This window comes from Amphiura filiformis, chromosome 12 (genome assembly GCF_039555335.1).
Source record: "Amphiura filiformis chromosome 12, Afil_fr2py, whole genome shotgun sequence".
Classification (NCBI taxonomy): domain Eukaryota; kingdom Metazoa; phylum Echinodermata; class Ophiuroidea; order Amphilepidida; family Amphiuridae; genus Amphiura; species Amphiura filiformis.
This window is the reverse complement of record NC_092639.1, coordinates 26,999,603-27,012,220: the sequence shown is the minus strand read 5'-3', so window position 1 is coordinate 27,012,220 and position 12,618 is coordinate 26,999,603. Positions and strand designations below refer to the sequence as shown.

Here is a 12,618-nt window from a genome sequence, read left to right as displayed (position 1 = left end):
CGGTAGTAGTTGTAAAAGCCAGAAACCTGTAATGGTCTGACGAGAAAGTTGTAGCAGGTGGGTAACAAAAGTTGTGTAAATAATAGTGGGAATGTGGCGGGAAAAGGAGGCAGGAGTATTAACAAATTTAAGTAAATACTGACGATAAAACGTGATGGCTAAAGAAAACACTGTCGTAGTGTGTATCGCCTTCCGTTTAAAGACCTTATTTACTGTCACTTTTCTGATGTCATTTGTAAATGGTCAAACTATTCATGATTTACGCTGCCCTTTTACGACAAAATAAAACTGACATTTCGGCGAGCTCCGATGTTACTTTTTTTGTGTAAAATTCAAGGTTGATGATATTCAGAATGTAATCACCATTCAGAAAATAATAGAGAGAGTGTCATGGCCGGATGTCGATGAGACATCCACGTCCTCTCAGACTTCAGTAAATAAGTACATCGTTTATTGCTTATAACTGAGCTCAAACGTCACTCGGATTTGAAATATATATATGGTCAGATGGATAGCCTATATCGCCATTTTCGAACAGGAATGGGTACTTAATTGGGGATGTACGGCAGTGTGACTGGTACTGCTTTAGGACTGTTGGCGAAATATTTATATTTTTACCTCCACACATCAAAATAATTGTTTGCTTTAAACCAAATTAATTATGTAAGATTGCCTTCATTTTGTTTGAATAATATTAGTCAGCTTCACATGTTTTAACAGGGACTATATTATATCAACACATATGTGGTAATTTGTAATTTGAGAATTCTTATAGAATCGATGCATTCAGCAAGTTTTATGTATCCAAGAAAGCATCAAACTTTAACTTTTTTTCATATCAACAGATCCGTTTGTGAAAGTGTACCTTCTTCAAAATGGCAAGAAAATCAGCAAAAAGAAGACATCTGCGAAGAGAGGGGATGATTGTCCCATTTACAACGAAGCCATGATGTACTCAGTACCGGCGAACATCCTAAATGTATGTTGAATGCACATAATATGGTGTGGTCAAGTCGGAAATATTCAATTTTCAGTTTCTTATAGGATTGTCAACAGCATTTGCAAAGCTACATTTCGCTTTGGTATAAACCCCATTGAATTTGGACAACCATTTCAAAGATGTTAGCAGTTTAAGAGTTTCTAAAACAATAGGAAACAATCACACGCTCTGCCTCAATTAAAACAGGTGAACACGTCGGAAGGAGTGATACGTATTTGCGGCATTAGCGCTTGTAGTAAATACCAATTTCTCTTTGCTTTGCCTTAGTTGTTAGGGATATATCTTTTATGGCAAAGAAATACTAATCTATTTTTATATGAAAATGTTATAATATGGTAATACCTAAATTGTATTTACAAAAGCAATTTTCTGGTCAAAACATCAAGAATTCAATGACTCGATTTCCTATTGTTACAACACACTTTTCCCAAGAAATTGGTCGCCGGCATTTTAATCAAAATTATAATGTGCATGCAATGTAATTGCAATATCGATTGCAACAGTTACACCAATGGTCCTACAAGACACGCAAATGACATGGCGAATACCGAGCCATCCCAATGATAACCTTCCAATTTGCTTTTCTTCCCACTCTTATGGTTCTGGGGAAAACAAAACCTGCATGGTTGTCAAATTAATCTGAATTTGATAGGTATTAATTGGTTAATTGATGCAAAAAAAATAAAACATCAATTAACACATTAAATACAGAGATAACCTTGTCACTGTATAATTTGATAACCAGGCAAGTTTGGTTAACCCCCGAAAAACTGCTCTGGTGGGGTTTCTTCTTTAATATTGCTATATGCATCCAGTTTTCTACTTTGTAACCATTTTTATATGCTTCTATAAATGTTCACAGACAGTAACGTTGAGGATAGCTGCGGCAGAGACTAGTGGTGGTGGAAAGACTCTCAGTATTGGTCACGTGCTCATTGGACCAAATTCAAAAGGTGCGCCCTTAGCACATTGGAACCAAATGATGATGTCTTTACGAAAACCAGTGGCTATGTGGCATCCGCTTAGGAAATAAACAAAATGCAAATATCTTAATGTGGGTCATTAAAGCATATCCACAATAATATTACATAGTTGTGTTGTGTTTATAAAATATCATGCAAGATGTAAATCCAAGAAATACCCATTGGAAAGTTAGTTATGCCATAGAGTTAATTCAAAAGGCAGCTATTGTGTGATAATGCGGATATGTTATCTTGCACTCACAAAGACAAAATCAAAAATAATAAACTGATACTTTTGGCGAAATCGCTTCCAATTAGATTTGCATATTTTTATATGATAAGATTAGATATACGACAATCCTATAGTAATTTTGCCACATCCGAAGTATCACTTATTCCATTTAAATAAACGTTAAATAATATTATTTTCTTTGAAACAAAGAAGAAGGGAACAACATAAAAAATACTCAGGAATTCAATATTTCAATAAAAAGATCGTCTAAATGCTGAAAACTCACTCATGATGTACGTGCGTCAACCCTTGAAATATTAGACCCAGTTATGAATGCCAGTGAATGGAGTGTGCTCCAAGTGACGTCACGGTATACACCCTGGTAAAAGCACACCCATTATATAGTAATGATCGCAGACACGATGGTATATATCCGTGACATTTTGAAGTATGCTGATTTCAACATGAGAACAGATAGAGGACGAGTCAATGACCATCTGGCAAATGACTTCCGGTATCATTAAACACAGGTGCATTTGAATTATTTTCCTGTAAAATATACACTACTTATATTGCAAAATTAAAACTGCTGATAGTAACGCGGTTTATTTACCATAGAACACATAAATTAACGTGAAAATAACTTTAATTGGACCTTTGAAACGACCATGAAATAGATTCACTATTCTACCAAAGGATTTATCTTGAAATCGCCAACTTTAAAAATAATTATTTTCTTATGTACGTATAAAAAAAAAAAAAAAAAAATACATAGTAGGTTTTATATGGTTATCATATTTTAAACTGAAAAGCACTGTAAATCATTTTTTGCACGCTGTCAATGACCGGGCATTATAGGGGTTCATCTTTCCATTTTTGCTATCTTTGGAATATTGAGTATATTGTTTGAACAATGAAATATTGCCTATTGCCGACATTGGCATTGAATACATTATGCGTCCATTAATGCGCATTAAAATTGCCGTTACGTAAAAAGGCACACTATCATTTCCATTATCCATTAAATTAGTAATATTATACGTCTAATAGCAACTATTGCTTGAAATCTGTAACTTCACGATTTTTTTAAACAGAGTTGACTAAATTTCAGACTTAAAGTAACACATCGCTTCACAAGTTGTACTGAGATAAAGTGTATAATGTTCATGGAAATAAGATGAATTTATTTCATACGTAATGCACTTTAAACGAAAAAGTTTGGTATAATTTTGTTAGACACATTCTATAGGTGCAGCAGTGTTTGAAAAACACGGGGTACCATATTTTCCATATATATAAAAGTGTTGAAAACATGGAAAAGTGTCGATTTTGAAAAAACTAATTCTAATTTGTGAATATAGTAAAAGTGTTGAAAATAAGGAAGAGGGTCGATTTTGAAATTGCGAATGTGAAGCAGTTTAAAAGTGCCGAAAACAGGGAAAAGTGTCGATTTTGAATAAAGTAATTCTAATTTTTGAATATAGTAAAAGTGTTGAAAATCGGGAAAAGTGTTGATTTTGAAATTAATAATTTTAATTTGTGAAGCAGTTTACAAATGTCGAAAACATGGAAAAGTGTCGATTTTGAAAAAAAAACTAATTCTTATTTTTGAATATAGTAAAAGTGTTGAAAATCGGGAAAAGTGTTGATTTTAAGATTAACAATTGTAACTTGTGAAGCCGTTTTAAAGTGTTGAAAACATGGAAAAGTGTCGATTTAAAAAAAAAATTCTTAATTTTGTGAATATAGTAAAAGTGTTGAAAATCAGGAAAAGTGTCGATTTTGAAATTGCGAATGTGAAGCAGTTTAAAAGTGTGGAAAACAGGGAAAAGTGTCGATTTTGAACAAAGTAATTCTAATTTTTGAATATAGTAAAAGTGTTGAAAATCGGGAAAAGTGTTGATTTTGAAATTAACAATTGTAATTTGTGAAGCAGTTTAAAAGTGTTGAAAACATGGAAAAGTGTCGATTTTGAAAAAACTAATTCTAATTTTTGAATATAGTAAAAGTGTTGAAAATCGGAAAAAGTGTTGACTTTAAAATTAACAATTGTAATTTTTGAAGCAGTATAAAAGTGTTGAAAACATGGAAAAGTGTAGATTTTGAAATTGCGAATGTGAAGCAGTTTAAAAGTGTGGAAAACAGGGAAAAGGGTCGATTTTGAACAAAGTAATTCTAATTTTTGAATATAGTAAAAGTGTTGAAAATCGGGAAAAGTGTTGACTTTGAAATTAACAATTGTAATTTGTGAAGCAGTTTAAAAGTGTTGAAAACATGGAAAAGTGTCGATTTTAAAAAAACAAATTCTAAATATAGTAAAAAGTGTTGAAAATCGGGAAAAGTGTTGATTTTAAAATTAACAATTGTAATTTGTGAAGCAGTTTAAAGTGTTGAAAACATGGAAAAGTGTCGATTTTGAAAAAAACTAATTCTAATTTGTGAATATAGTAAAAGTGTTGAAAATCAGGAAAAGTGTCGGTTTTGAAATTGTTAATGTGAAGCAGTTTAAAAGTGTGGAAAACAGGGAAAAGTGTCGATTTTGAACAAACTAATTCTAATTTTTGAATGTAGTGAAAGTGTTGTGAGGCATTTTGAAAGTAAAATGTTTCTTGAATGTGTGAATGGTGTGTGTAGTAGTGAAAGTGTTGGAAATCGGGAAAAGTGTCGAATTTGAAAAGACGAATGTAATATGTGAAGCATTTTGGAAGTGTTGAAAACTTGGATAAATGTTGATGTTTTGAGAGGCCGGAAGGTTGTGTGACCGGCAGGGTTTGCAAGACCGTAAATTTTTCTGGCCGACAGAAAATCAGGAAAAGTGTCGATTTTGAAATTGCGAATGTGAAGCAGTTTAAAAGTGTGGAAAACAGGGAAAAGTGTCGATTTTGAACAAAGTAATTCTAATTTTTGAATATAGTAAAAGTGTTGAAAATCGGGAAAAGTGTTGATTTTGAAATTAACAATTGTAATTTGTGAAGCAGTTTAAAAGTGTTGAAAACATGGAAAAGTGTCGATTTTGAAAAAACAAATTCTAAATATAGTAAAAAGTGTTGAAAATCGGGAAAAGTGTTGATTTTAAAATTAACAATTGTAATTTTTGAAGCAGTATAAAAGTGTTGAAAACATGGAAAAGTGTAGATTTTGAAATTGCGAATGTGAAGCAGTTTAAAAGTGTGGAAAACAGGGAAAAGTGTCGATTTTGAACAAAGTAATTCTAATTTTTGAATATAGTAAAAGTGTTGAAAATCGGAAAAAGTGTTGACTTTAAAATTAACAATTGTAATTTTTGAAGCAGTATAAAAGTGTTGAAAACATGGAAAAGTGTAGATTTTGAAATTGCGAATGTGAAGCAGTTTAAAAGTGTGGAAAACAGGGAAAAGTGTCGATTTTGAACAAAGTAATTCTAATTTTTGAATATAGTAAAAGTGTTGAAAATCGGGAAAAGTGTTGACTTTGAAATTAACAATTGTAATTTGTGAAGCAGTTTAAAAGTGTTGAAAACATGGAAAAGTGTCGATTTTGAAAAAACAAATTCTAAATATAGTAAAAAGTGTTGAAAATCGGGAAAAGTGTTGATTTTAAAATTAACAATTGTAATTTGTGAAGCAGTTTAAAGTGTTGAAAACATGGAAAAGTGTCGATTTTGAAAAAACTAATTCTAATTTGTGAATATAGTAAAAGTGTTGAAAATCAGGAAAAGTGTCGGTTTTGAAATTGTTAATGTGAAGCAGTTTAAAAGTGTGGAAAACAGGGAAAAGTGTCGATTTTGAACAAACTAATTCTAATTTTGAATGTAGTGAAAGTGTTGTGAGGCATTTTGAAAGTAAAATGTTTCTTGAATGTGTGAATGGTGTGTGTAGTAGTGAAAGTGTTGGAAATCAGGAAAAGTGTCGAATTTGAAAAGACGAATGTAATATGTGAAGCATTTTGGAAGTGTTGAAAACTTGGATAAATGTTGATGTTTTGAGAGGCCGGAAGGTTGTGTGACCGGCAGGGTTTGCAAGACCGTAAATTTTTCTGGCCGACAGAAAATCAGGAAAAGTGTCGATTTTGAAATTGCGAATGTGAAGCAGTTTAAAAGTGTGGAAAACAGGGAAAAGTGTCGATTTTGAACAAAGTAATTCTAATTTTTGAATATAGTAAAAGTGTTGAAAATCGGGAAAAGTGTTGATTTTGAAATTAACAATTGTAATTTGTGAAGCAGTTTAAAAGTGTTGAAAACATGGAAAAGTGTCGATTTTGAAAAAACAAATTCTAAATATAGTAAAAAGTGTTGAAAATCGGGAAAAGTGTTGATTTTAAAATTAACAATTGTAATTTGTGAAGCAGTTTAAAGTGTTGAAAACATGGAAAAGTGTCGATTTTGAAAAAAACTAATTCTAATTTGTGAATATAGTAAAAGTGTTGAAAATCAGGAAAAGTGTCGGTTTTGAAATTGTTAATGTGAAGCAGTTTAAAAGTGTGGAAAACAGGGAAAAGTGTCGATTTTGAACAAACTAATTCTAATTTTTGAATGTAGTGAAAGTGTTGTGAGGCATTTTGAAAGTAAAATGTTTCTTGAATGTGTGAATGGTGTGTGTAGTAGTGAAAGTGTTGGAAATCGGGAAAAGTGTCGAATTTGAAAGGACGAATGTAATATGTGAAGCATTTTGGAAGTGTTGAAAACTTGGATAAATGTTGATGTTTTGAGAGGCCGGAAGGTTGTGTGACCGGCAGGGTTTGCAAGACCGTAAATTTTTCTGGCCGACAAAGTAGACGTTTGAAGTGCCAAAAATCTATGTAGGGTGAGCAAATGTGTGAAGTGGGCGTTTCTGGAATCTTGAAAGTGAAATTTATGTAGGAAGCAAAATTCTGAAGTGGCCGTTTTTAGGTTTTTTAACTGGAAAATTCTGAAGTTGCCGCGTTTAGGATTTTAACTGCTAAATTTTTAAGCCGGTTACTAGTATTTTGGTATGTTAACGTTTAAATTTGTATTTTATAAACTTTTAAATTATTGTATCCTCAAATTTTTCTGTCCTAAATCGTGACATATATGGATATTTGGGGTAACTCGTTGCTTCCCCTCTCCAGATACCTGTTCTTCAAGTTCGCCCATACCCCACGCCTTAAACTATTTCAAACGTTTACAGGTTTACTGGTGAGCTGGTAAGCCTTCACTGAATTGCTCATTGAGCAATCGGAATTAGACTTACATTTGGTCGACATAGAATTTTTCAAGAAAATTTGAGACGGGTCTATTAAGATATGCAGTTACCATATTCAAGAGTGAGATAAAAAGAATTTTGCTAGTACTCTTTCAAGTACCATGTTCTACGAACTTATTGACCGCCCCTTCAGCACACACATACACATACACACCCCCACATACACAGGCATGTCAAAGAATCAATATTGATATCATTCAAATGACATAGTTCAGTAATCTGCATTTAGCGACAAGGCTCACAATATGAGTTTTTGTTGAGTATGAGTTTTTGAACTCCATGCCTTTAAAAGTAATTCCAATACAATTAAGCAAATAAGTGTTCGACGTTCAATTCTAATTTGGTCTATCGGAGAGATCTCATCACGTGGTGTAAAGGACTATCAGTCAAGGTCCAAAGTGTTGCAATTCTTATCAGTTTGTACCATTCAGTGATATAGCAAATATGATAATATCAATATCATTACGTTACGTTACGTTACGAGCTCTCATCGCGTACTTGTTTCTTGAATCAATTACTGCGTTAGTATATATCAAGTTAACAACATGGCTGTTTCTTTGTCACCAACCCAAATGAAGGAAGAATTCAAAGACGAGTTCTTAACTTGCTCCATTTGTGCTGAGCCATATGATCACGACGAACATCAAGCCAAATGTTTGCCCTGTCTACATACCTACTGCAAATCTTGTTTACAACGCATTGCTGGTAAGAGGTCAAAGTTTGACTGTCCAAAATGTCGCAAACTAATCACCTTACCAGGAGGAACTGTGGACAGCCTTCCTAATAACTTCATTGTGGAAAACTTGAAAGAGTACCAACATATCTTTAGTCTGGAAGTAACCTGTGGGAATTGCAAGAGAGATGATCCAGCTGTGAGGTTTTGTCACGACTGCGGCTCGTTTCAGTGTCAGAGATGTACTGATAATCATCAAGATATGCGCTTCATGCAACATCATCAGCTTGTGACAATTGAAGAACTACAAGCCAAGAAATGCAATCCCATGATGCAACAGCAGCAGTATTGTACAAAACACCCAAAACAAGATATGACTATGTACTGCCAAGAAGTTAACTGCAAAGTGTCAGTTTGCGCAACATGTGGCCTTATTGACCATCGGGGTCATGACCTTATTGAGCTATCAGGTGCTATTGAGAAAATAGTTGCCGATATACTGCTTTCATCCACAAGAATAAACGAAAGAAACCAGGAATTAGCACGCAAACGATTAGTAGCTGAAGAACAGCAACATACTTTGACAGTGAACTTCAAAAAGAAAGAAGAAGAAATACAAAAATTGACTCAAAAGTTACATATTGAATTTGATACTAACTGCAAGAAAGCTCAAACACGCTTGGAAAATATGTATGAAACAGAGATGGATCATTTGACTTCAAGAATTGAATCCATAGACTTTCTCACTGCCCAAATGTGACCCGGCAGCACAAACGAGCCGTAAATTCCCTAAATTGTATTCTGAGTTATGGTGTAAAATGTGTACGAAGGTCGTATTCATCGGTCACTTAAGCTGGCGCGACATCCGTCTTATTTTGAAAGTCACAACACCAATCAATAATCCTATTATTGAAGTGGATAATAAGCTTCTACCTTAGATGGCTATAGAACTTTTAATAGCTCTGGTCTTTGTTTGCTTTTGCTAAATCCTTTTCAAGTGGTGGGTTATTTGTATAGGTATATGCATAACCAACAATTAACAATGAGAGAACACTTCTTAAACCTCGTTGACTTGGGGATGATTTGAAATGACCGCCAATTATGACTGTTTGATATTTATTGCCGGCAATGTTGAAAAAAGAGACACACATAGAAACGAAAAAAGCTATAATTTTGTTGAAGGCGCAAAGTTTAACTAACCATAACTCCGCTTCTGGATATCGTTTGAAGTCAAATGATATACCATTTTTAAGTTTATGATGTTTATTTTTTAAACACGAAATAAAACAAAATTGTCCGGGGGAGGAATTTACGGCTCATTCGCCGTGGACGGTCACAAATGACCAGTGCCTGTGAGTTTGCTAATCAATCATGTGATATGAGTCATCCTACGCAGCTCTTAACCTCACATAACCAAATCATGGAGAGACTGAACGAACTAGAAATAGCAGAGCTACCCAAGACAGCATCAGATAAAACGGATTTTGATTTCACTGAAAAGCATTATTCAGCCAAGGCACAAATTCAAGACTCAAAGGATTTGTGTGATATCAGATGGAAATTACAGGTTGATCCACAGCAATGTACCATTCAGCTAGGACTTGCAAGTGGTTATAAGCAGAAGCGTAGAGCCATTGTTGAAAGTGTAGATTGTGATGGACAAAGAATGTTAATTGGTGGCACCAAGGTAGAAGCTACACAAGGAGGAGATTTACTGCATGTACAGGACAACAATAATGGCACATATGCAGTTGTCTATACCTCACATGGGGAATCACCGCTACTACATGTTAAGATAAATGAAACTGAAATGGTAGGTAGTCCATTCGATACGCTACAAAAGGTTTATCCACAGAAATCTAGCATTAAATTGGAAGTGCAAGGTGGACGTGAGGCTAAGCAAGGTGTATACGCACTTTTAGGACTTAGTATATAGACGTGACTGGAAGAAAGCCATAGTTCAAACTGTAGATGCCAATGGCAATAAGTTGACCATTGGCAGTGCCACGGTAACAGCTATACAAGATAGAAACTTCCGACATGTACAGGATAACAATGATGGCACATATACAATTGACTACTACTCATATGGGGGCTCACATCAACCATTATATGTTTATATAAATGGAATTGAAATAACTGGCAGCCCATTCAATACTTTGTTCGAGGTTGACCAACATCAATGTACCATTCAATTGGAACGGCAAGATGAAAATGGCTGGAAGAAAGCCATAGTTCAAACTGTAGATGCCAGTGGCCGTAAGCTTACATTTGGCAATGCTGATGTAGAAGCTGTACTAGATGGAGACTCGTTGCATGTACAGGATAACAATGATGGCACATATACAATTGCATATTATGCATATAGCCCGGGGCATATAGGGGCTCACAACTAGTACGTGTTAAAATAAATGGTACTGAAATGAAAGGCAGTCCATTCAAAATTGAGTAAATTACTCATAACGGGGATTCATATTATCACAGGAATTTTGTATATGAGAGTGAGCACGAGGTATTGTTACACCTTCCTGATCTTAAGTTTTGAAATTTTAAGTGTAGTTTAATACGCTGGCGAAGTGACGTAATAAGTCTGATTGACTACCATAGCAATAGGTGAAAACAATTATGACTATATCGCGCTGCACCACAAGCATGTTACACTCATCACCTGCCATACCTGTTTATGTCTGCAATCATAGATTGAGTACAATACCGGTCTTTTCAAAGATACTAATCTGGTGCGAGTGATCAGCATAATATGGTTAAATGTAGATGTACGTGAACGTACCAGTGCAACGCGGTATATTCAAAATTTGTTTTCACCTATTGATATGGTAGTTGATCCGATTATCACATCACTTTCCCTATTATCAATAACTTGGCTAATACTTATGAGTGGTAAATTTTACCTCTTTTACAATTCAACTAGACTAGTGAGTAAATGTTCAGTAAAGGCCCAGAGGCGGATCCAGGATTTTTAAGGGAGAGTTGTGTTTTAGACCCGATAGAGCTACCCTACACCACATTTCGCCATACTGCATTTTAGAAACGCTTGCTGTTAGAATAAGAAAATTTTTAATGCTAATTTATTGCACATTCTAGGGAAGCGTGGTTACCGTTTTAAAATAACCGAGTGAGATGGTTTTCAAGAAAATATTTTTCCTGTCAAAACTGAAGCATCCTCTGTATAAAAGAAAATATGAATATTAACTGCACATCATATAAAACGATTCGTGATACCCAATTGTGGCACATTTGATGTCGTTTATGAGGCAGAGAATTTTATTTCAATTTTATATACGCCAACATATTTTTTTAATTGAGCGAGAATGGCGATAGAAAAAAACGTTGAAAATTCCATGTATAAATTACATTAGACCCAACAAATGATTACTGTTTCGTTTTTATCGTAATCTAATCTTTTATTTCCTGAAATAAAATTATGTGTCTAATGTGGATTAATTGTATAATTGATGAAAACATCGACGTGTATAAAAGAAGCTACACGAAAAATGGTAGGCCACGCCACATTGATAATCTATGCTTTTAGTATACGGCGAGTTCGTAGCGCACGTGTGAATCAAAATCGATATACTATTGTGCGTGTATATCCTCATTTATTGTTATATTTCTGTATATAAAACACGTAGTTATCAACAATTGAGCGCTATTAATACGCATTAATGTTTTTAAACAAATACAATTCCAAAATATGGTACGTTTTTGCTTGTCACTTGGTATGTTGTAGTAATGAAGTTGTGATTATATTTTTAAATTTTTCATCATGACACCATCACGCCTGATAGCCGAGCGGTCTAAGGCGCTGGTGTTATGTCAATATCGTATAGGAGTACATTATAGCGGCTCAGTACAGCGTGGGTTCGAACCCCGCCGGCGCGGCGCCTCTGACAATTTGAATTTCAGTTATTTTTTTTAAATTTCATATTATGTTAGGGAAATGTGGCTGGGAGAATGTATGTATGGCGAAGAGTGGTGTGGAGCTACCCGATGAATTTCAAAGACCTGGACGGAGAAGCATGACCCCGAAATTGATCGTGCATTCAAACAGCAATTTGCGGTGGCCAATTTCAAGTGCTTTGCGCAAGTGGTTAATTAGTTTGGTCACCGAATACATTAATCGTAGCTGGACTAGAAGTTATTACCAATTATAACAATAGCATCGAGTACCGGCAATTAACAAGATCGATTCTCACGGCGGGAGGTGGAGACGCAATTTTTCACTTTAATTTATGTTTTTTTGTGTGTGTTCTATGGTAAATAAACCGCGTTACTATCATCATGTTAATTTGCAATACAGGGTGTCACAGAAAAAAATTCCGGGCGACTGAATTTGGACGTAATCGATATTGTATTGTACACGTATTGTTGTATTTCTATTCTATACCCGAATCATAAAAATCTAAAAATCAGCGTGTAGCCCATCTTTTTTTTTCAATAGTGTTAACTTTGATGTGTAAGTATACATATTACTGGAATGTAATTCAAATGCACCTGCGTTTAATGATCCCGGACGTCAATGGCCAGATGGT

The 12,618-nt window shown here is 34.4% G+C and overlaps 1 protein-coding gene across 1 annotated transcript; it reads left to right on the top strand.

The window, feature by feature from the left end:
- The first annotated feature begins 7,940 nt into the window (after window positions 1–7,940).
- On the top strand, window positions 7,941–8,828 carry LOC140166735 (E3 ubiquitin-protein ligase TRIM56-like). Its single transcript, XM_072190234.1, has one exon. The coding sequence runs from the start codon at window positions 7,941–7,943 to the stop codon at window positions 8,826–8,828; it is 888 nt and encodes a 295-aa protein (XP_072046335.1).
- Window positions 8,829–12,618: the final 3,790 nt, after the last annotated feature.

Excerpts from the sequence above, each read along its gene's own strand:
- LOC140166735 (XM_072190234.1), top strand. The coding sequence starts at position 7,941 with ATGGCTGTTTCTTTGTCACCAACCCAAATGAAGGAAGAATTCAAAGAC.